We start from the raw sequence: 24,778 nt of genomic DNA on the forward strand, positions 1-24,778 counted from the left end.
ATGCTGGGCAGCGGCAATGAACCTCAGTTCCCAGTCAGCCACGTGTTCGTGAGGGTGAACGGCTGATACACTGACAACCATTCTGTTTCTCACTTTCAGTACAGTATCAATAAATTACATGAGAGATTCAACACTTTATTATAAAATAAACTTTGTGTTAGATGATTTTACCCAACTGTAGGCTAATAGAAGTGTTCTGAGTACATTTAAGTTGGGCTAAGCTAAGCTAGGATGTTTGGTAGGTTAGGTGGATTAAATGCATTTTCAACTTATGATATTTTCAACTTAAAATATTTTCAATTTACGATGGGTTTATCGGGACATAGCCCCATTGTAAGTCGAGAAAGTATATATGTACACTATATGTATATATATACATTCCCTTCTCACACTAATGACTCATATGTATTTTCAGAGAAGTCACCTTAAAATGAAGGAATGCAGAGCTAACAGTGACATTTCAGACGACAGCCAAGCTGTATGTACTAGATGGGTGAGTTTGTCTAGTTCAAGGCACTTAACCTCTCTGTGCCTCAGCTTCCTCTTCTGTAAATGGGGAAAATAGGATTGGTTTCATAAGATGTCATGAAGAATAAGATAATACATGGAAAGTACGGTCAACAGTGGCCCAGAGTTAACCACTTTATATGCGCCAGTTGCTGCCATTGTTACTCCAGAGGCCCTTTTAGAGACGATCCAAACACTGCAATTTTCCTCCGACAGATGAGGAATCTGATGGTCCAGAGGAGGCAAGTGACCTTCCTGTATTCGTGTTTCATGTTACATAACTAATTAGCACAAACATAGCAGGTTGAAACAACATGGCTTACTGTCCCACAGTTTCCATGGGTCAGGAGTCCACACACAGCTTGGCTGGGTCTTCTGATGAGGGGCTCCCAAGGCTGTCATCAAGGTGTCAGCCAGGGCTGCAGTCTCTCTGAGGCACAGGGCCCCCTTCCAAGCTCACATGGTTGTTGGCAAAATCCACGTCCTTGTAGCTGCAGAACTCAATGGCAGCTTGCTTCTTCAGGGCCAACAGGAGAGCCTCACTCTCATCAGGAAGGTCCCAGACCCTCTTATCCATATCTTCAACTGATTAAGCCTGGCCCACCCAGGATAATCTCCCTTTTTACTAACTCAAAAACCAACTAATTCAGGACCCTAATGACATCTGCAAAATCCTTTCACGGGTGCTACCCAATGTGCCCTTACCATGGGGGTGACATCCATCATATTTAGAGGTCTTGCCCATACTCAAGGGGAGGGAATAGACAGGTTATGTACTCCAGGGGGCAGAAATCTTGGGGGTCACCTTGGAATTCTGACCATCCCATCCCCCAAAACCACATAGCAAATTATTGGCAAGGGGGAATCCATTTGGCCTATAGGCCTCTCTCTGCCCCAGGAAGGAACTGCCCCATACAGGGGTCAGTGCTTCTGGTGCTTCAGAAGATTGGCAGGATCATGAACAAAACTGGCCCAGTATTGTCCAAAACCACTCTGCATCCCCTGCCCAATTCTCAGAAATAATATGATACCAAGCTCCACTCAGAGTTAGCATTCCACATACATTAACCCCTGTCCAGAGTTGACCAGCTGGGGTGCTGTAAGAACCAGCCTTTAAGATGGCTTCTGACGAGTCCTGCCTCCTGCCTTCTGTAGTCCCCTCTCACAATGAATAGGGTTGACCCCTTTGATCAATGGGATTTAGTAGAAACGACAGTGTGCGACTTCTGAGGTTCGGCCATAAAAGGTGTTATAGCTTCCACCTGTCTCTCTTAGATCACTCTTTGGGAAGAGCCAGCTGCTGTGTCATGAGGACACTCAAATCAGCCCTATGGGGGTCCACATGGCAAGGAACTGAGGACTCCTGCCGACAGCCAGCACCGCTTGCCATGTACGTGCACCATCTTGGGAGTGGATCCTCCAGCCCAGTCAAGCTTTCAGATGACTGCAGCTCTGGCCAACATTTTCACTACAATCCCATGAGACTCCAGAACCACCTAGCTAACTCCTGACCCGTGGAAACTATGTGAGATATTTACATTGTGATAAATCCCTAAGTTTGGGGGTAATTTTACACGGCAATAAAAGATACAGGGCTTTCTGGAACTAATACCTCACCCAAAAGATGTGTTTATGATGAGGATAAGGTGCCACTTATGGAACACTTCCTATGGACCAAGTTCTGACCCACCTCCCTGGAGCCCATTGGAGCCCAAAGTAACAGCTAATGAAGGTGAAATCCAAACCCCGGGATCCTGAGCTAATCTCACACCATCCAGCCTAGCCCTACCGCAGTCGATAATGTTCTCTATCTGCTCTATCCAACAGAGTGGGCACCAGCCACGTGTGACTATTGAGTACTTGAAATGTGACTAGTGCCACTAAGGAACTGAATTTTAATTTTTTGAATTTTAATTAATTTTAATTTAAACACTCACATGTAACTAGTGGCCACTGGATTGGATAATGCAGATCGAACAGATGGGAGGAACTGGGACTTCCCTGGTGGTCCAGTGGGTAAGACTCTGCACTCTCAATGCAGGGGGCCCGGGTTCCATCCCTAGTCGGGGATCCTGCACGTATGCCGCAACTAAGAGTCTGCATGCCACAGCTAAGAAGTCTGCATGCCGCAGCGAAGATCTCACGTGCCACAACTAAGACCCAGCACAGCCAAAATAAATAAATAGATAAATTAAATTAAATTTAAAAATAAAAAAAAGGATCTTACCCACCTCAGAAGGTTGTTATGAGGATCGAGAGGCATCAATGGTATCTGACCAGAGCCTACCAGCTTCGATGCCCAGAGGCCAAGCAGGTGGACAGACTGTGGCAAAGCAGAGAGCCTGCATCTAAACAGGTACCCGCCCATCAGCAACTCCCAGCGGTTGCCATGCAGCCTGAGAGTTGCCAAATCTTGATTTTTTTCCCCCAGGGAGAAGTAGGGAATCAGTCTGGATTTTTATGGGAAACATCCTCACTTTCATAGTCGGCAACTAATTCAAGGATTTCTGCGTTTGTTTTTGAAACACGGTGCCGCTTAAACAAAAGTCCGAGGTAGGCAAGACATGGCCCACCGGCCAGTGTGCATGTTCTGACTTTCCTCCCTCCTGTCCGGGCTCTTTCCTGGCGTCTTACATCTCTGCCTCTGGTGTCTGGTAGCAATTACCTCAGGCTCCACTGAGATCAAGGGAAAGGATGACGTCTGATGAACTTAAAAATGATAGAGGCAGGCGATCTAGAAAGTACCAGGTTTTATTATCTTTTTATCAAAAAATCAGTAACAGACAACAGTGTGAGGTGCTCACTCCCAACATGGCCAGAGGAAAAGGACACCAGGGGAGGAAGAGGACCCAGCCAGCTGGGACCCTGGGGTTATGGTGATGAAAGGTGAGGGAAGCAAGGGTAATCCCCTCCCCAACCCCAGCCAATGGGGTCAGGAGGTGTCGCCTGCCCTGGCTAAGCCACTAGGCCTCTCCAGGCCTCTCCTCTCTGGAGAGGAAGGGTCACAGATAACAGGGCCAGGGCCTGATCAGCCCTCCCCCATCCCCCTTTGTCTAGGGAGACAAAGGTCATCTCAGCAAAACTGGGGCTGTGACTTGTTAAACCAGCTTAGTTCTCGAGCTGTGCTGTCCAACAGTCACCAGTGGGCTCTGCCCACATGTTTGGTACACCAGCCACCAGCCACGTGTGGCTGCTGAGCGCTTGAAATGTGGTTACTATAACTGAGGAACGAACGTTTGACTTCGTGTAATTTTAATTGATCTCAACGTGGCTAGTGGCTGCCATATTGGATAGCACTGCTCTCCAATTTTCTCTTAAATGAGGAGACAGCAAATGAAGGAACCCCAGCTAGGCTCAAAGCAAAAGCTGGAGAGAAGGTTTCCAGCCCAATCAGGAGAAGGCACCAAAGAACAGGACCAGAGAAAGAGGCAAAAATCCACTCCGCCACACAAAAACTCACTCACTCACCCACCCAGCTTTACATGGGAATATCATAGCACACTATTTCCTGAAAAAATATATTTATCTATTTTGCTAGAACCAAGGAAGAATAATAATATATTACATGAAAAAGAGACACAAATATCCCATCCCCTAGGTTATGTTTTGGGATCTGCTAGAAAACTATATTTCAGCAAAAGCTTCTTAGAGGAAGCAGCTTTAGAAAGGGCCAAGGTCATAAGCAGGGAAGTACGAAGAATTAAAAAAACAAAAAACACGGGGAGGGGATTTAAAGAAAAAGAGGCAAGAGGGAAGGAGAGGCCCTGTCTGAAGCTATAAATAGTAAAAAAAAATTAATAAAAATTATATCTCCAACTCTGCTCTCTCTTTCGAGTAACAAAAACAAAAAACATTAAATACAAACTTAGCAAGTACTGTGGAAAGGTGCAAGAGGGAGGAGAATGCCTCGGCTTCCGTGTATTCTTGCCCAGGTAGAGAGGCTCTGTACAAAGGAATGAACCATTAAAAAAAAATCCCACTAAAAATAGATTTATGAATATTCTACAAGTCCATTTCACAATGAACTTTCAGCTCTTCTCCCCACCCTCCCCAAATAAAAAATGTTGATTTCCAAAAGTCACTTGGAAGAGGCTAGAATGGCCCAAGGTGTACCACAGACTCTCATAGTGTGGTTGCAGGTGCCCTTTGAGGGACACATCTCCAGGTGCAGATAGATGGTTCTGGTTCCTTCTCCCAGCTCCTGGCAGAGGGGCCAGGCTGTGGAAGGAAGGGAGGGAGGGAAGAAGGCCGGGGGTGGGGGCCCCCCTCCAGCATGATTCACACAATAGCTTAGAAAGGCTCTGGATGAGGCCTGTTCAGTACAGGCTCTCAGCTGGGCCTCGATTCTAAACCGGAAGATGAAGAAACGATCCAATCCCAGACTTGGCCTTGAGAAAGGCCAAGTTTAACCCTGTTTTTCTGCTGGGACAATGGAGGCCCAGAGAATCAAGAAGAGGCAGGCAGGAACAGTAGAAGGTGATGTCTCTTCTGACACTGAAACCCTAATCGGAGCTGGAAATGCTGATAGATCAGGACTGGGTTGCCCTCCCCCTCCCCTAATGTCCACCCTTCAAAATCCTTCAGCGGCCCTTCCCCGTGAAGTCCAAGCAGGTGCTCAGGAGGAAGCTTCAGGCATAGAACTCGTTGGTGGGGGCTTTTTTGTAGATAGGTTTCTTGCCCAGGTCGTAGCTGCCCTCGTCCTTCTTCTTCATGCGGTACACCAGCAGCAGGACCAGGAAAATGGCAAAGAAGATGCCCACGCCACCGCCCACAATCAGAGCTGGAGAGGAGAGAGGGGAGCGGTGAGGTGAGAGCTGGCTGCCCGTCGCGACCTCGGGGTACACTGGCCACTCCCGCCTGGTCGGTTCTCCTACCACTAGACGTCCTCGCCATCACTCCCCTGGGTGTGCTCTGCTGATGCCTTACTGAATTTGATTCTCACAACCTCATTAACGAGAAGGGCGTCACTGTAAGTCACCGAAAAAACCATAGAACCAGAGTGACAAAGGCACCATTCCAACCCACATCTGCTTGAGTCCAAAGCCAGGCTCTTTCTCAACACCAGGCCAACTCCCAGCTCAGCCCTGAGCCAGGAAGAAGAGAAACTGCAGGCTGTGGAAATCCCCCTTAAACCTACTTACCCCATGGTCCTTAGCACAGCGAGCTCTCTAGCTGACCCCGTGTGCATGCATCCCTGTGCAGACCTACATGTCTATAGACTGGTATATACATTCTATACACACGCAGGTATATGCTACCATACACAGTTACCACATGCAAATGTGTCCACACTCCTACGTCATAGATAATTATATATGTGGTTTGGGACTTCCCTGGCGGTCCAGTGGTTAAGACTCCATGCTTCCACTGCAGGGGGCATGGGTTTGATCCCTGGTCGGGGAACTAAGATCCCACATGCTGCACGGTGTGATCAAGAAAAAAATTGTACATGTTGTTTATGTCCCTACATACGAACTCAGTGCTTAAGGCCTACGTTCCATTCCTATCTCTGCCACTTAACTGGCTGCGGGATCTAAATAATAAAATTCCTTCATCTCTCTCATTGCAAAATGGACACAATAGTGCCTTTCTCATAGGTTTGTCCCCAGGATTAAATAAATTAAGCCACTTAGAGAGCTCAGAACAGTGCATAGCATATGCTCAGTACTCATTAATGATGAACCTTCATGGTTTATATCTGTGTCCCTAGCACCCTGAATCATTCTGGCACAACAGTAGGTGCTTAATATATGACACAGTTTGGCTCAGAGAGGAGCACTGGCTGAGGGCACCTGGTTAGTGTCAGGCAGGTGTGGGCTTTTCAGGTGAACGTTATGTTCTCTGTACGACACCAGGCTGCCCGGAGGGCTCACTCCTGTTTGTTGAGCGGGCAGGGATATCTCCCAGAATCCTTTCTGTAGCAGATTGAGTCCCCTAATTCAGTCTTAACCTAAGAAGATTAATTTTCTGCCCCTGCACACACTCCAAATCCATGCACAGAATGGGGACAGAGTGGCAGAGAACCAAATCAGGCTCTTTCTTGACTAAAATGACGAAAAAGCAGCAACAAAGTACCCCCAGGAAATACCAGAAAAAGGACGTGGACTATCAGGTATCAACCCCCTTCCCGTTTCCATCGCCTTTCCCTCTGATGACTCCTCTGTTAGACCCTTGGTCTGTGCTGGGATTCCCCACAAGGTCAAGGCTCAAGGACAGTCTCAGAAGTGCCTGTGGTCCTAGGTTCCAATGCCAGGTCTACCACTGTCTGGTCTTGTGCCTTTGGACAAGTGACTAGGCTTCTCCAAGCTTCAGTTTCCTTATCTGTAGAGTATAGATAACCATACCTGGTGGATGTGGTTGTTATGGGGACTCAGTGAGGCAGGTGCATTAATCACATGGCACATGACAAGCACTGGATAAAGTCCCAGGTGCTTTTTAAAAACTACTGGAATGGAGGGTCCCGCCTCAGCTAGCTCAACAATATAACTTTTCAACTGAAGATCTCACACTTGTGTAATTCTCCATTGGAAGTATTGAGATGACCCGGTTCTCTCTTGCTAAATGACCCAAAGTAAGCGGTTTGCTTTCTCTGGGACTGAGTCTCTCTACGTATAAGAAACAGTTGTTTGGACTAGATCAGTGGTTTTTACGTTTTTCTTTAAAAGCAGTAGAACGCTCAGTTGGTAAAAGCCAAAACCTTATGCTTATCCCACATCCACCAGATAAAAGTGAAACTCTGGGTGAAGAAAGACGGGGCAGGCTTTACCTCTGAACTTCCACCAAGTAGTTTGAAACTTACAAAGATTAAAAGGTCTCTAAGGGCCCCTCTAGTTTCGACAGCATCCCTCACCCCACCCACATCACACATAAAGTTCAAAGAACATTGACTCTGGGACCCGTGGGCCAGGGTCAGCGCTGAGCTGGGCCCAATGTCCCCAGGGGTTATACCCTGGCAAGATGCAGGCAAGATCCTTCATCTGTCCTGGTTGCAGGCAGCGCACAGGGCTCTTTCCCTGTACCTCCAGCCTACTCGGAGCTGCTGGCCCAGCTGCTTGCCAGAAGACAGGAAAAACCCAGCCTGGGCCCAGGGTGCCCCTTCACCAGGCTGGTTCATCCAGGCTGGCCCTCGGCCTGTAGAATCTGGCCAGAAAGGGAGTTCCCTCTGACAAAGCTCCCCACCCAGCTTTGGGGACCCCCACAGCTGCCAGGGAAGAAGAGAAGAAGCCAAATACCACCCCAGCTGAAGACCCCACAGCCAGGCTACACAGAGCCACTCCTGAAGCCTCTCCCCGGGACAGAGCTTTCGCCACACAGCACATTACGGTCAAGAGTGCTACAGCTCTTGCCAAACATGTACTCTCTCTAGGCCTCTGTTTCTTAATCTGGCCCATGAAGTTTCCCTGGGTGCCACCTACTACTAGTGTACTGTACTGTACCGTCTACTATTGTGAACTATACTAACAAACCAGAACGGCCCTTTACGGTTTGCCAAGTTATTTTAGATTCTACTTTTCATGAAGTCATGAAACCCAAGGGGATAGCACTGTACCCATTTGCAGACAAGGAAACTGAGGGTCACTTCATCCATTGAGGCTGGAAAGCTTCTCAGCCTAGGTCACAAGGCTGCCAAGTGACAGCAGGGGGAGGGGAAGACAGCCCAACCCAAAGGAGCCTCTGGGCTTTCAGGGGACATTTTCAAGGTAGGTTAAACTTTTAATAATTGACTCCCCAGGTGCTAAACTCAGGCTGGGAAAGTGCTTTGTAAATAAGAGAAGGACTTATGGCAAGTGAATGACTCAACGTCTATTTTTTTAGCCCTTGATATGTAATTCTTCCTCTCTGTGAAACAGGCTGCACACAGAGTCTTTGGGGAAGTGTCATCCTTCAAGGCCCCAGGGCACCCAGGGGTTGTAAGGAAGGGGTACCAAGTTGCCTAATGGGCTAGAGGCATCCTTGCCTGCAGCTCTATTCTGCCCCTACCTGAAGCCCTCTCCCCCTTCGGGGTATCTTGTGGGAAGCATGGGACCTTACCTGCCAGAACCTCTGTCCTCTCAAAGATGTTGCTGCCCTGGGCTGTGCTGGACATGGACACCTTGTTGGACACATCCTCGTCCCCACCAAAGGGTGACATCCTCTTGGGGATGACCTCATTCTCCTCCAGTTCCTTGGGTTCGGTGGGGACCCGGCTCCCAAGCCCTGTCTTCTCAGGTATGTGGTTATCTAGAGGCACCTGGATAGAGGGAAGGAAAAGAGACCAACACTCAGCATGGTTGGGGGAGGGACCCAGGGCAGGGGACAGGGACATTCAGCCAGGTGAGGAATCTGGTTCTGCATCTCGCTGGCCAAACCACGTGGTCCTAGAGCAGAAATCAGCAACAACCTCTCAACAATTATGCTGTCAACTTTTCTAGTAAATCTGTCCCAAAAGGGGAATGAATAATGTGACCAAGGGCACAGGGAAGCAGGTGTTCTAGAATGTTCTAGAGTAATAGAATATTACTATTCTATTCTGGAGGGTGGTTTGGCAAAACTGCAGAAATAGCTTCTCCATTAAGGCAGCAATTTTGCCTCTGGGACTCTGTCCTAAGGGGCTAATCAGAGATTTGTGTAAAAGATGCTTGCTGCAGTGTTGTCACTGAAGGATCAAAAAATCATAAACCTCTTTTCCATCAATAAGGGAAACTGGGTGAACTCTGACTACGCAGGCCATAAAAATGCATAGGAAAAACATTTAATTACGTGTGGAAATACTCATGATCACTTTAAATGAAAAACGAAGTACATAGAACTGTATGTATAATTCGACATTAATGTTGGGAAATACCTAGAAACGCACACTAAAAAAGAGGCTGGAAACACATCTAAGTGTTTATCACTTACTGATTACCCCTGCAGAGAGGATGGCTTGCCCATGACCCACAGTTGTGCCTGTCCCAAGAGTCCAGGGCCACAAATAGAAGCCTTCTTGCAGAGTGAGGTCAGACTCCCACTTATTCTGCTCCCCTCAAGAGGTACTAAGAACAGGAGAGGCAAAAGCGTGTAGCTGCTTACCAAGGGATGGATCACTTCCGGGAAGATAGGGCTGTCCTCTGAGTCATCTGTAAGGACAGAAAGGCCGTGTGAATGTGAGGTCGGTTACCCCCAGGTCAATGACCCAGGGCTGGTGGGAGTTCGAATTCACAATCGGCCCCCAAATGTTCAGTGTCCAGCAGGTGATCATTCCCACCCCAGCAGCAGTCATCTCATCTGTAAAATGGGGCTCCTGAGACCTGCCTCCCTGGCTCTTTCACAGGAATGTTGAGCTGGTAACTGGGCAGATTTTTTTTGTCAGCTCCAAACTCTTGCTCCATATAGATCCCAGGACCAAGAGCATCACCCGGTAGCTGGTTAGAAATGCAGAATCTCAGGGTCCACTAAATCAAAATCTGTATTTTAACAAGATCTCCAGGGGATTTATTTGAGAAGAAGCTAGATTGCAACAGTAAATATTAGAAATTGCAATATTCGTGTATTTCCCGAGGGTATGGTAAATGCCAAGGGCTTTCACTCAGTCCCAACTCCACAACACAGACACCGATGCACTGTCATTTCTATTCCCATCTTACAGATGAGGAAACCAAGGCTTAGAGGTCACCGAGTGGCAGTTGGAACTCGGGACTACGTGTCTCCAAAGCTCAAACTTCAAATTATTACACCACCTCACACATAGGAGGGATGCTTCTTGCAGTTCTGTCTAGCCCGGCAGCGGGAGCCAGGAAGTCACAGACCAGGAGAGTTACCGGCCCCTGGTCTGGGCCCCTTCACTACTCCCATGCCCTCCGAAGCAGGGGGTTTGCTCTCCGTTCCCACCCACACCGCTCTCGTCACCTTGCCCCCAGGCTTCTGAGCTGCTCCCTTTCCTTTTCAAAGGAAGAAAAACACTCAACAGTCCTCCTCCCCACGCCCACCCCACCCAACCCTGTCCGAAGGTGGACAGGTTCGGGCTGGCGCAAAGATAGAACTAAAATTGAACTCAAAGCAACAAACCATTTGCCCAGAGAGGGTTTCAGGGATGGGTTGATCCGGCAACTTTTGTTTCCCCCCTTTTTAGGGGAAGGGGCACGATAGGAAAATCCAACTTCAAGGCGGGGTCACCCTTGTAGGAGGAAGAGGATGGGTTCCCTCCAGCCCTGGGCCCCGGCCTGCCCACCACACCCTCCGTACCCAGATCTCCAGAGCCAGACAGCTCAAAGTCATGGGGCTCCTGCCCAGGTACCCCAACATCCTCGTCGTCCGGTAAGTCTCCGGAAAAGTGTCGGCCTTCTAGGAGGTCTCGGGGGTCGATGACCTCAGTTTCTCGGATCTAGGGTAAAAACAGGAGACACATCAGTCAGTCGCCTCCCAGTGCTCTATAGCAGCCCCTGAACCCTGGAGAGGCAGTGAAGTGGGCGTTCAGGAAGGTGAGCTGGGGTGCTGGAAGAGGATCAGGCCAGAGCCTGGAGACCTGGGTCCTGCCCCCTCCTGGCCCCTAACTTGCTGTGTGACCTTAGACAAATTCCGTTCCCATTCTGAGCTATTAAAAATATAAAGGTGGTCATGAACCGAATATAAATACCTTAGGTGCCCTGTACTGAGGCACTTGCTATATGCCAGGCTCTGTTCTTAATAACTCTAAAGGCCAGTCTTTAACTCCATTTTATAACTGAGGAAGCTGGGTATCAAAGATATTAAATCATTTTCTCTTGGTGACAGGAGTAGCAGATGGAGAAGTGAGGACTCCACATAGGGCTGCCCGCCTTCAGAGCCACTGTTCCCCATCCACGCTCCAGGGCGCTATGATGCTATCACAGCTGATTCACCCACGGCAGGGAGAGGGCCACTGGTGCTGGTCACGCCCAGTCTAGGACAACTTTCCCAGCTGAGTCGGATGGGGCTGGGACAGGCAGGGCTGGCCCACCCACACCCCAGGACAGCTTCGGGTCAGGGCTCTGCCCGGAGCTAGGGACTCAAGAGTACATGAGCACACTCGTGTATTCAGCCTTCCAAACATCTCCCACGGAGTCATTCTGCCGTGTGCTAAATAAGCCCTGCCTCTGCCCTCACGGACCATCCACTCCAGGACCCATGTGTATCACTCAACTGCCACCTATTGGGGCTAGCTGTTCACAGCAGAATCTTAGGTCCATCCCCACTGAGAAGCTTTCAAAAAGAAAGTATGAAAGATCCAGGAAGGCGAAGAACTTTCCCCAAGTCCTACAGAACATCAGCTACCCTGCTCCCATCCCCTCAAGTTCAGCTGAGCGTAAAACAAAGCTCCTTCAAGAGAGTCGGGAAATATATGGGATGCGCACCACCCTTCCCCCTAGCTTCTGGGTTAAGCCTTCCTCTGCCCACAGAACAGCAGCCCTGGGCAAAGTTCATTCTTTCACTAATGAACTCAAATATTAAAGTGCCTATTATTTCCCAGAAGCGTCAGGGTTTCGAATACATTCAATACACACCCCTGCCCAAGACATTCTCTTTTCCCCAACCCCCTAACTGAAGGGGGTGGAAGGTCTCCTCAGAACCAGGAACACCAGCTGGAACCCAGGGAGGCCCCTGTCCTCCCATTTCACAGAATTTGCAAGATGAGTCCCGGACACAGCAGTGACTTGCCCAAGGTCACACAGTGAGTTACCTACATAGCTCAGGAAAGAGGCCAGGGCGTGCTTCTGACTGCCCAAGCTGTCCTTCACCCAGCAGAGACTTGCCAGTAACACAGGGGAGAGCCTGAGAAGGAACATCCGTTCCTAAGACAAGGTTACCATCTGTGGGAGAGGCCCAGGCTTCCGGGGAGAGGTGGGCGGAACCGGACTATCATATCAGGTCCCCTTCCACCCTGTCAAGAGCAGCTGGATTCCCGGAAGGGAGCAGGGTCAGGCCGGGAGGAAGGCAGTGGGCAGGCAACCCCCTCCCACCGCCAAGGCGAGAATCTCTGCTGAACGCTTGGTACACGTGGGGGTGGGGAGCCAGAAGGGGTTAAGCCCTGGTGGGGGATGACTTCATGACTCGGGAATCAGGAGCTGTGGGGTTGCCGGCGCTGGAATTCCAGCCCCCGCACAGCCCCATGCCTGTGGCTTCAGTTTGGCAGCACTGGAGGAAGGCTCCTCCGTGGTTGCGCAAGCTGCCTGTACCTAGGGTGGGGTCCCTGTGCTCTACCCCCATCTCCTGCTGCAAATTCCCCTGGGGCCCAGAATCAGAAACAGCAGGACCCCGGCGGCTTACTACACTAAGCACTTAGCGTGAATGAGCTCCACCTCATAGCCCTTATTTGCAGAAGTATTAAGAGGCGGGGGATGGGGGGGGGGGCGGGCGGGGAGATGCTCAGAAAATTAGTCACTTCCCCAAGATCACCCAGGCAAGAAAGTCCCCACACTGGACCAGAACCCAGGCATGGGTCACCTGAGCCTTTAGCCACATACGGATAAACACATGCATGAACACACGTGTACACAGAGTGCCCACCTACCTCGGTTAGGAGGGAGTCCTGTCAAGTGGAGGTCAAACCCAGCCCAGGAGGGAAAGAAGGTACTTTGGCCACTTGCTTATCTGGCCTGGAGACAAGTCAGAGCTCAAAGTCCTCAAGATGGGGGCTGGGGTCCCAACACTGTGTTGTTTCAGGCTGAGACCTTCCCCTACCTTCTCATTCCCAGGAGCCACGACTGGTTATTTATGAATCCCGCCTTTCTTTTAGTGGGTGAAAGTGCTGAGGAGTGTTTCAAAACAACCCACGGGATCAGCACACTGACTGGTTGGTAACAGCTCTGTTTTACATCAGGAAATGAAGACCAAGTCTGCAGCAAAACCCAGGCTGAAAACTAGATTGATTCCTAGTTCAGCCATCTTGGGGGTCACCGGGTCATCCCTAACCCTTCATTTTTTGTTGTTGTTGGGTTTTTTTTTGGTTTTTTTATGCTGCAGTACGCGGACCTCTCACTGTTGCGGCCTCTCCTGTTGCGGAGCACAGGCTCCGGATGCGCAGGCTCAGCGGCCATGGCTCACAGGCCCAGCCGCTCTGCGGCATGTGGGATCTTCCCGGACCGGGGCACGAACCCGCGTCCCCTGCATCGGCAGGTGGACTCTCAACCACTGCGCCACCAGGGAAGTCCCTAACCCTTCATTTTTATACCAGGTTCCTTGAGAGCATAAATGACTTTTCTTAAGGTCAGGAATGGCCAGAATTAGCCAGGATTAGATCCCATCAGACACCTATCTCAGCTCTAAAAGGACAGGGATTGGGAATTCCCTGGCAGTCCAGTGGTTAGGACTCCGAGCTTCCACTGTAGGGGGCACGGGTTCGATCCCTGGTTGGGGAAGTAAGAACCTGCATGCCATGTGGTGTGCCACAAATAAATAAATAAATAAGCAAGCGGACAGGGATCCCTAAAGGAACCTGCATGGCGTGTGGTGCGCCACAAACAAACAAACAAACAGATAAATAAATGGGCAGGAATCCCTAAAGGCTGCATTAGATGAGCCCAGGTGCCTCTTACAGCAAGTCAAAGGGCTTAGGAGGAGCTCTGTGAGGTGTACTGATGGAGGACACAGGAAATTAAATCCTCTCCAACTACAGAAGTGGCCCCTTCTCTGCCCAAGACCCCTAACAAGAGGGAAATTCCCAAGTGGGCAGAATCCCTAAGACTAGACCAGCAAGACGCAACCAGGCTCCCTGGGATTGTGGGCAAGTATCCCTTTTGTGTCTGTGTGTGGATGGGGGGATGCCAAGAGCCCTCCCTTCCCCCACCCTCTTTTCAGACAAGGCCCATTCAGTCTGAGGTGGCTTTGAAGAACCAGGCCCCCCAGCAGCCAGGCCGAGCCCTGACCAGAGAGGGACTCCACCCTGCACCTGGCTCACCCCATCCCTGCCCGGGGAGCGTGTGGTCACACGTGTGTGCACGCACAGGCACCCTCTCTGGGCCCTCAGGTCTCTCTGTATCTTTGTCCTACTCATAGACACACAACAGAAATCAGCAGCTGAATCAGCAGACCCTGGTGGGCACCTGGGGCTGCTGCCTGGAGGTTTAGAGATGCTGGATGCTTCCCCAGAGTCCCCATAGCAAAGAAGAGGGGTAGGCGCTACTTTGTGCTGTGAAGACTAATGCCTACCTACAGAAGGTGTCTGAGGCCCAACCATCTCACTTTATTACCCAGATTAAAAGATAAGGGCCTTTGCCAAGGTCACCCAAGCAGAACTAGACTTAGAACTTAGGTCCCTAAAAAAAAAAAAAAAAAAAGAACCTAGGACAGAAATAGAGACACAGATGGAGAGAACAAACGTATGGACACCAAGGGGGGAAAGTGGCGGGGGGTGGTGGTGTTGGGATGAATTGGGAGATTGGGATTGACATGTATACACTAATATGTATAAAATGGATAACTAATAAGAACCTGCTGTATAAAAAATAAATAAAAATTCAAAAATTCAAAAAAAAAAAAAAGAACCTAGGTCTCTGGGCTCCTGGGTTGGACTTGTCTTCCTTTCCCACTTCTAGGGTCTGGGCTGCCCCTAAAGGGCTCAGCAAATCCACGGGCAGCAGCTGTCACTCCAGATATAACCCATATCCAATCCTTAGGCGATTGGCATGAAGCTAGGAAACGTCAGCAACCCTACTGCAAAGTCCTACAGCTTCAGTCACCCAGGAAAATCATGGGGCCAGGCACTAGTACCCACGACATGCCGGGCACCAAACTGGGTTTTTCTCCGTATGAGGTGTTTTTATTAACACAACAGCCTTGTAAGGTGCTCTACCCATGTTGCGGGCAAGAGAGCTTCAGTTGAGTCATTCATGTAAAGTCACAGAGCTAGAAAGCGACAGAGGTGGGATTCAAACCTAGATCTTTCTCAAGACCATGTCTTAGCCACAGCCAGACTTCTCACTGCCACCCACAATTTACCTCTCCACCCCAGTGCCACAGCCCAGAGCGTACAAATTCCAGGCCAGGGCTCCAGGGCACCCCTTCCCCTGGTCAGGGAGTAAACAAAGGTAAAAGTGATATTGCTTAAACAAAAGAACAGAGACTTGGCTGGGACACCGGGGAGAAGTTCAGGGTCAGAGAACGGGTGGGAGGAAAAGAGAGGCGAGCCTTCCCCCACCTGGCCCTTCCCCAGGGGAGGAAGCCACCCCCAGGGGTCAGGGACACACTCGACCCTTCTTTCGGGGGTGAGACCAGAAGGTCAACTGGGCAAGCCAAATTTGGGGGGAAGCTGGGATGCCGAGTACCCTGGGCCCTAACTGCTGAACCCAGCACAGTGGTCCCGGCAGGAGAGCCCCAGAAGGGGCCACTGATCCAGGCATGGTCCTCCCCCATCCTCCTTCTGAAGGGTCAGATATCCCCTAGAATGAGCAAAACCTGGGTGCCACAATCAGGACTCTACATGTTGGCAGAAATGGAAGGATCTACCACCAGAGTGGTGACCTGTGAAGGCAGTTCCACCAGCAAACCGCAGTCCTATCACTCCCTAACTATACAAGCCTGGGCATTTATTTCACATCTTAAAGCCTCAGCTTCCTCTTTTTGTAACCAGGGCTAGTAGCACCTTGCTGAAGGATGAGGATTAAGTGAAACGCATTGGGGTGTGCAAGGGACCCAGCACGTGGCCTGGTACACAGCAGGTGCTCAGTGAGTAGCAGCTATTATTAATCCCCATCTGCCTTCCTTCTGGCTAAGGGGATTAGTGCTCAAAGGGTCAGAGAGACCTGGGAAAAGTTGTAGAAGCAGTTGCATTGCTAGAAAAGTGGTGGGTGGGTGGGGAGGTGCTTTGCAAACTGCGCAGGGACACACCCTATAACTTGTTATTTATTTTGCTTCCGAGACCAGAGACTCTTTACCAACCAGTCAGGCCCCCTGATAGAAGAGAGAAAGGTCCAGAGATGGGCAGAGATCTGCGCAAGGTCACACAGCTTGGAGCACCTGTCCTAAGCAGATAGAGGCAGAGGAGAGACCAACTGCATTTTTCCAAAAAGAGCAAACGGCAGTGACCAGAGAGACACTTGAAACTCTACTTGGGGACCTGTATCCCCAGAGTATTTCCTGACCTGCCTTGAGGATGAAAAAAATATCTAGAAGGCCAGAAGAAACCACACACAAATGCAGGACCTGGTGTGCTGGTATGGGAAGGGTTAAGCCAGGTCTGGGGATGGGGGTTCGAATGTCGGCCCTGCCCACTCCAAGGTCGGGTTACTAGGAACACAATCGCTCAGGAGAGAAGCCAGGCCTGGCATTGCCAGCAGCTTTTCACCAATCCCCCCTGCCCATCCAGGGCAGCTCCAGGACCCAGGGGTGCCAGCTAGTAATAGAGACTGGAAGGGGAAGGGTGGGGGGAGCCTCTGGACATCCCCCTGGCCGAAGCTGATGCGGCATCCTTGTCACTAACACCCCGGATAATCGTGGGAGATTCTCTCTCTGGGCCTTGGTTTCCCCACCTATGAAAGGCGATTCTCAAAGAGACAAGCCTTCCTCTGTCTGGAGGCCTGGTAACCAAGCTGGGGACTGCTCCGATTACCGATTACCGGTGGAGACAGCCGGGAGGGGGCTGGTTCCCTCAGGGCCGCAGAGACAGAGGTGCATTGAAGCTGGGCTGGTAATCTAGGCAGCGGATCCGAGGTCCCTGCTGGATCCGAGGGCAGGGTATAAACAAGCCTCCCGTGTTCTCTAGGGCAGAGTCGATATAGCCTTGTCTCGGCCGATTAGATCAGCCCTGGGTGCTGGCTTCCTGCCCCTTCCCAGCCTCCCTCGCCACTCGGGGAAGCCACAGCTCCAGATCGGGTCAGTCTGTCCCGCAGACGTCTTTTGGCTGGGTTTCCCCGGGGCAAGGAGTGTCCCAGCCGTTGGTCACCACTGCCCCCATGCCCCGAGGTTGAACAGTACAGCCAGTCCCCCGCAGGCCTGGCCACGACCGGCGGGCCCCACCAAGTCACTGTTTCCACACATACCAGCCTCTCCCTGCCTCCCCTTTCCATTACCCCAGGTGTCACCTGACTAGCTGCCTCTGCTACTGTGCCAGAGAAAACTGGGGCAGCCGAGCTCCAAGCCTGAAGGAGGGGGAGGGGGGATGCAGAGTAAAGCAGGAGGGAGGGGGCTGAGTAGGAGGGCCTGGGAATGGGGTGGGAGGTAGGGAGTCACAGGGGTGGGTAGGGGGGACCACAGAAGGCTGAAGCTGTTAAGAACTGTTAGGATCACAGAGTGATCTTTTTGGGGACTCCTGGAGCCCTGTGAGAGGGATAAAAAGTTCTGAACCCCAAGAACCATAACTACTGGTTTACATTTCTCAGCGCGCACACAGACAACCGCCTCCCCACGCCAACCTCTGGCCAGGTCAAGAACCCTTGTCTAGCCACTAATAATAAACTGAACTTAAACCAGAACTCCACAAGTTTGCCAAACACTGATGACGACCCGGAGTGACACAGGTGTTTTATAGAGGACGCTGGGGCTCACACCGGCCAAATGACTTATTAACTAACTGCGTGTCCCTGGCTGAGCAGTAGGGCTGAGACGGGAACTCAGGTTTTTCTGACGTGAAACGTACCCATTTTCCAGTCTCCCAGCCTCCCGGGGACAGGGCCAGAGGGGACCACGCCCAAAGATCACCAGTGAGTTAATAACAAACCCGCCCAAGTCAGGTTGCTTGAACTCTTAGGGTTAAATCAGGCCCCAGCTGTTGACACAAGCCTTCTCCTCTCTCCCTAGGCATCACACGATGAAAACATCTGAAAACTGGCATTCCAGAACACTGTACCTTTTCTGTCCACCATCACACTCCCTCCCCCAGAGCCCAGGGCGGTTTTTTTTTTGCAATTCCCTCAGCCTCTGGACTGGAAACACCGGCCCTCCCCCTACTGCACAAGGCTCCTCCAGCATGGGAGGCCAACCCCTGAGGCCCGGGCAGTGTCCTGGTTGTCCCGTCCCCCTGCCCCGTCTCTCTCCAGGCTGAGAAATTGCTCAGCAGGGGGATTCCTACCCATCCCCGCAGGAGGGGTAGGGCTGCCGGGAACTGGTTCTTGTTTAAATATCAACCCATCCGATAATTAACAAACTTCTAAGACAAACAAATAGGAGATTTGGGCTCTGTCAGCCCCACCCTAGACTCCTCCCTTCCCACCTTGCAGCTGTTGGGGGGAGGGGAGAGAGCTCTCCTGGGGCCCCTGAGGGTGGGATCCTCTAAAGGAAAGGACCATCTGGCAACAAGGCAGCCTGGGCAAAGCTGGGAACTTTCACTGAGGCCTCCTGCCTACCAGGCGGGATCCTAAGAGCTCCACTTGCGGCCTTGTCCTCTCCTACAAGCCTCCCCACAAACCCCATCTTCTTATAGACCAGAAAGCAGAGGCTTGGAGGGGCCCAGTGGCCTGTCCCAAGCCATGGGGCTGGTAAGAGGGGGGGGCTTCACATCTCTGGACTCAGGTCTGCCTAAATCCAAATCAATGTTCCAATCCCAAGAAGCAAGAGAGAGGGTCAGAAAAATCAGAATCCTGGGATCAATCTGGACTGTACCAGCTTTGCTCTGTAAACTCAGACCAATTGCAGCCTCAGTTTTGCTTTAAGGGAGGCGGGGGTGGGCGAGGGGGGGGGGAGCACTACCTGCCAGGGGTCACTTATTTTCTTCTCTTTTGCTCTACGTAATCTTTTTTTGTTTTTAATTGAAGTACAGTTGACTTACAATGTTGTGTTAATTTCTGCTGTACAGCAAAGTGATTCAGTTATACGTATATATACAATCTTTTTTATACTCTTTTCCGTTATGGTTTATCAAAGCATATTGACTATAGTTCCCTGTGCTATAGAGTAGGACCTTGTTGTTTATCCATTCTATGTGTAATAGTTTGCATCTGCTAACCCCAAACTCCCGCTCCATCCCTTCCCCACCCCTTTCCCCCTTGGCAACCACAATTTAGTTGCAGAGGTCAGCTCTATTCCGTCAGAGGCCACACACAGGCAAGGCGCTGTGAAGGTCTGGGGCCTAGTACTAGTATTTCCTGTATGTCCCTTCAAGGCCCTGGACACTAGTTGACTATCCCTAATAGGCCCCCAAAGGACAAGGTGAAACTCTGGAGCCCATGCCAACATGCCCACTGCAGGGCCATCCTATTAGCCAAGAGGCTGAAAGGAAATGGGTGACTCAGGCAGGCCAGCTACCACTCTCCTCCAGTGACTCACAGAGCCCTGTCCAGCCCCTTCCCCCAATTTTAAGTCGTCACTTGGAAATCACACCCACCAGTCCAGGAGGCCGAGGACAGCTAGGAGCCAATTCCTCCTAAGAGGGACCTGGGGCGGGGGAGCCAGGCCAGGATTCCCACCCCCTCATTCAGGCCAGCTCAGCGCTCCAAGTACTTGGAAAAGCCCTGTTTCCAGGAGCTGGGGATGGAAGGAGCTGAATGTCTCCACCACCCGCCTCCCCACCATTGCTTCTTGCGTAGACTCTTAACCAAGGATGCCAAGAAAGCTCCTCTCCCCCAGCCAGAAAGGACCCTTTAGAGGGCTTTGGTCCAACAACCTCATTCCAGAGTGGGGGACACTGAGACCGAGAGGGCATGTTTGCTCAAGGTCACCCAGCGATTCAGAAGGAGGACCCAAGGCATCTACTATCAAACCCAGCCAATTTCCTCATCTGGAATGTTCTCCGAGGACCTGCAAATCAGACACCTTGTGTTACCTGACAGACCTGGTCCTGACCTTGGCAAGCCCCTACATTCCTCTGAGCATCACTTTCCTGTAAAAATGGAGATAATAATACCTACGTCACAGTATCACTGGGAGGCAATCATGTTAGTAAGAAATAACCTCAGTGCACCTTTTAGAATGAAGTTACATGCATACATTTACTCGTTCATTCATACACACATTTCCTGAGTACTAACTATGGGCCAGGTATTTCACTGAAAGTGAATAGAGCAGAGTTCCTGGCCTGGGTGTGTCGGGGGCTGGAAGAGGGTCGGAGGAGGAAGGGCTCAGAATTTGATGGGGTATGTTAATACCCTCATGAGCCATAAGTTTCTTCAAGGGAGGGAATGCCTTAGATGTCTTTATGGTTTCCACAACGCTTTCAAAGAGTAGCTACTTAATTATTAATAGAATATCCGAGCTGGAAGGGGTTCTCTATTCAGTTCAAACTCCATTTTACAGATGGGGGATGTCAACCCAGAGAGAGAAAGGGACCCAATCTCACACAGCCCTCCAAAGCATGGCCCAAATATTTTCCTTTGGTAGCTCTCTGGGCTTCTAAGAATTCCAAAGAACTCTCTCTGGCCACTCAAGGGTCCTAGACCCCCTGGGCTTCCGTCCCCACCGCTACTTCCAAGGAGAGAATTCTCAAGAAGACCAGAAACATCTCTTAGCTAAAGTACACGGGGTGCGTGGGGGACACTTCCCCAGGACTGACTGGGCCTGGTGCCACGTCTGTGCCCCTGGGCAGCAACACCACGGGGCGGGGGTCCAGCTCCCAAAACAAGGCTGCCTTTAATTGGCCAGGGAGGGAGTGGCAGGAAGGCAGATCAGGGGAATGCTTCCAGCTGGACAGGAAGAACTGGTTTAGGACGGCAAGCCCCACCTAACAGAGAAGGGTCTGGCTCAGCCTGGGTTCCCTTCCCAAAACCTGTGGCACTGAGGGGGCGGAAAGGAGGGCACTACCCACGGGGAGGACAGGCCTTTGGCTTAAACCTAAACTTTGGGCAGTGGCCCCAATAGCATTATTGGAGGGGGACTACAGGACAAGAGATTCTGATGGCCTGGGAGCTCTCTGCTACCCCAAGATGGTACCATTTCACCTCATCTGTAAAGTGGGCATAATATAATCCCCACATGCTAGGGTTTTTATGAGAATAAAATGCACCAGACCTGGTATATGGAAAGCACTCCATAAACAACTGTTATTACCAAAACCGTTCTCTCTGGGCCTCAATTTTCTCCGCCTGCAAAAAGAAAAGTGTCGACCGGATCATCTCTGTGGTCTAATCCGACTGTGACTAGGTCTGATTTTTCCAGCCACAACCTTGGGAGGAAAAGTGCTGGGAGCAGGGTGCGGGGGGAAAGGGGGGAAGCCCCGGGACCCAGTTCAAGGTGGAAGATCTCGTAACATTAGCCAGGAAGGGAGCGCTGAGGTCAGGATGAGAGAGACGGACATCTCTCTCAGGAAGCAGCTGTCTAGGGCTCACTTCTCCAGCTGATGGGTCACCACATACCCTCCCCCAAACCACATCCTCCTGACTGCCCCCAGGCACAGCTGCCTGCTCCTCCCCCGACCCCCCAAGCACCTGCAGGCTTGGCAGCCCCTGAACCGAGACCGGCATGTTACCTCTCAACCACCAGGGTCTTTCCCCTTTTCCCCACACCACCCAGGCCGATGCGACATGCCATGCCATTCCTTCGGATGCCTCCACAGCTGTGACGCCAACACATCCTTCAGCGGCCTAGTTTAGAGCACTGCACAGGGAGCAGCAGGCTTGGGTTCGAGTCCTAACTCAGCCACTCACCTTTTGGCAAGGTTGCCCTTCTTAGTTTGGGGAAGTCATCACCTCACTCTGGCCCTCAGTTTCCTTCTACCCCAGAATTCCTTGTGGCCGGCCCACCCCAAATCTTTTATGGATTCTAAAGAGTGACCCAGGGATGAGACATAACAGCAGCCACTCAGAGTAGCATCAGACTACACGTCAAGATACGTGCAAAAGAGAAAAAAAGGGACCTGGAAGCCTGTCTGCTTCATTTGCATTTGACTCAGCCTCTTATCAGCTGTGTGACCTTGGGCAGGTTAGTTGACCTGTGTAGCCTCAGGACCAGTTTAAAACAGTAAACAGAAGGGCTGAATTAAACTAGCTGATAGAGCCATTACAGCAGCTATTAGAAAGCTATTAGAACAGTACCATAAGCACTAAATGTTTGCTGTCATCACTCAGGGCTGCAGTTGTACGTGGGGACGGGGTGGAAGGGGGGCTGGGGTCAGGGGTGGGTATAGCTCAGGGTCTCACCCATACCTCAGATGAAGCCTGCCAGGCAGAAACGAGCACCCCTAATAATCCCAGAGGAATAGGAGCCCATAAAGAATTGACATTAATGATTAAACGCCACTGGATTTGCTCTCCCCAAAACCGAGGTTTAAGGGCACCAAGGAAGCACAAAGCCCAGGCTTTTTTGGGGGGCGGGGGTCAGATTGCCTCTCAGCAATTCCTGCACCCCAACTTCCCAGATGTGATTGGCTCACTCCTTCCCAGCTGGCTGCTGGGACGAACGGAGCTTCTGGTGGGCCCCAGGCTTTGTAAACTACAGCAGGGACCAGTAAGCGCTGAGAAGGACGCTCCTCGGGGCTCACTGAGACCTTCTCTTCCCCCAGCCCCCCTTCACCCCACCCCAAAGTGGGAGCTTTAGGTTTCCCCAGCGCTAAACGCTCTTCTGGCGGAGAGCAGAGACTTGACTCCTGGCCAAGTGGTGAGCCTAAACCGTCCCCTCCAGTCCGCCCTTGAAAAATCAGCGTCCCAACTTTGTAGGGACCCTAAAGAAGCACTGGTCACCTCCTGTCCCAGTCCCCCATACGCTTTGGGCCGATGGGAAAATCGAGACTCAGAAGGGGCAGGGCCTTGCCCGGAGCCACAGGCCAGTGGCAGGGCTGCGGCCAGAACGGAGGTCAGGGCTCACTCCTTGCCCCGGTGTGTGAAACAAGGCCCTGCAGAACCCTAAACCCCTCCCCATTCCTAGTACAGGCAGCCCTCTTCACTCCCAGGCCATCTCGGATTCTAGAGGGCGAGAAGGGGCGTCAGGGCTCCGAGCCTGCCCCAGGATCACCAGGGAAGGGGCGAGAGGGTGAGGGGAAACGAGGTGACACCAGCTTAGTCACGTCCGAGCCTTGAGCCCGCGGCGGGTCTGAGGCCAGAGGGAGAGGGGAAGCGCAACAGGCTGGGGGCGCACGGCGCGCGAGGGAGCCCCCCACCCCCCCTCTCCCCGGAGCCTCCCTGGGACCCTGGAGCCAAGTTTCCAACAAAGTGTCTCTGGCCTCTGCGTCTAGCTGGGGGCGGCGCATCCCCCTCCCCATTGCCCCCGCATCGCAGGATCCCAGGAACAAAGGAGGCACCAGTCCGCCCCCCCGGGGATCTCCCAGTACCCACCGACTCGGCGGCGACGGCAAGGGCGCCCACGAGGAGCCACAGCAGCGCGAGCAGGCGGGCGGGGGCCATCGTACCACTGTCCGGAGAGAGCGCGAAGGCTGGTGGCCAGGGCTGGCGCGCGTGCCCTCTTATAGGCGGTGATCGGTCCCGCCCCGGCCCCGCCCCGGCCCGCCCCCGTCGCCCACACCCGCCAGGAATTCCCCAGCGAAAGCTGGGCCTCCCGGGCGCTACGCCTGCCCGCCCAGCTGGAAACCCGAGGGACCCGCCCCGTGGACCGGGCCGCTCAGTCCACCCGAATCCCTGACCTCCAGCAACCCGGATCCCCGATCCCCTGCTAGGCAGGTGACGGGAGATCACTGTGCCTAACCCCATTTTACAGATGGGCAACTGGGGAAACTGAGGCCCACGGAAAGGAAGGACTTGTCCAGGGTCGTGAATTTAGATTAGCGCCCTTCCAACCGGGTACGCTGCCCTCTGAGGGACAGAAGACTTTCCAAATGGGCAGTGAATGCGGGTTGTTTTAAGGCAGGGGTCAGCCTTAAAACACAGCCACAGTTAGTGAAAGCTCTTCTATAAATCTATCCTAACCTGAAATTAAGAAATTAATCTCAGGTAACCATCAAAAAAAAAAAAAGAAAGAAAGAAATTAATCTCTGCTTGTCCAAGTTCTGAGAATCTCTCTGAAGGCATCCCACTACTCATTTTCTGTAAAGAGCTAAATATTTTAGGCTTTGCGAGCCAGATGGTCTCTGTCACAATTACTCAAACTCTAGCACAGCAGCTCAAAGGCAGCCTTAAATGTTAATACTTAAAAGGACAGTGGCTGTGTCCTGATAAAACACTATTATGGACTCTGAAATTTGAATTTCATGTAATTTTCACGTGTCACGAGATAGCATACTTCTTTTGATTTTTTTTTCCCCCAACCATTTAAAGATGTAAAACTATTCTTAGTGGGCTGAACACAAGCCGCAGAGCAGACTTTTTAGTCTTAGGGTGGCTGACCTCTGTTTTAAGGGATTTGTTTTCCAGATTTTGAACTTCTTAAAAAGTTTGATCTCGGGCTTCCCTGGTGGCGCAGTTGTTGAGAGTCCGCCTGCCGATGCAGGGGACGCGGGTTCGTGCCCTGATCTGGGAAGATCCCACATGCCGCGGAGCGGCTG

General features: G+C 51.5%; 1 protein-coding gene across 1 annotated transcript; it reads right to left on the reverse strand.

Annotated features, from left to right (window-relative positions):
- Positions 1–3,242: 3,242 nt before the first annotated feature.
- SDC4 (syndecan 4) lies at positions 3,243–23,714 on the reverse strand. Its single transcript, XM_082669956.1, has 5 exons — positions 23,616–23,714; positions 10,711–10,849; positions 9,559–9,605; positions 8,539–8,737; positions 3,243–5,287 (listed from the first exon to the last, which is right to left on the reverse strand). The coding sequence occupies exons 1-5, from the start codon at positions 23,682–23,684 to the stop codon at positions 5,136–5,138; spliced, it is 606 nt and encodes a 201-aa protein (XP_082526082.1). The 5' UTR covers positions 23,685–23,714; the 3' UTR covers positions 3,243–5,135.
- Between the last annotated feature and the right edge of the window lie 1,064 nt (positions 23,715–24,778).

This window comes from Grampus griseus (genome assembly GCF_964374135.1).
Source record: "Grampus griseus genome assembly, chromosome: 14".
NCBI classification, from domain to species: domain Eukaryota; kingdom Metazoa; phylum Chordata; class Mammalia; order Artiodactyla; family Delphinidae; genus Grampus; species Grampus griseus.

Bases quoted from the DNA above. Each gene is read 5' to 3' on its own strand.
- SDC4 (XM_082669956.1), bottom strand. From the start codon at position 23,684: ATGGCCCCCGCCCGCCTGCTCGCGCTGCTGTGGCTCCTCGTGGGCGCC. The intron at 10,850-23,615 runs GTGGGTACTGGG...TTTTTACCCTAG, and splicing joins TTGCCGTCGCCGCCGAGTCG to ATCCGAGAAACTGAGGTCAT. The intron at 8,738-9,558 runs GTAAGCAGCTAC...CCCTCTATCCAG, and splicing joins CGGAAGTGATCCATCCCTTG to GTGCCTCTAGATAACCACAT.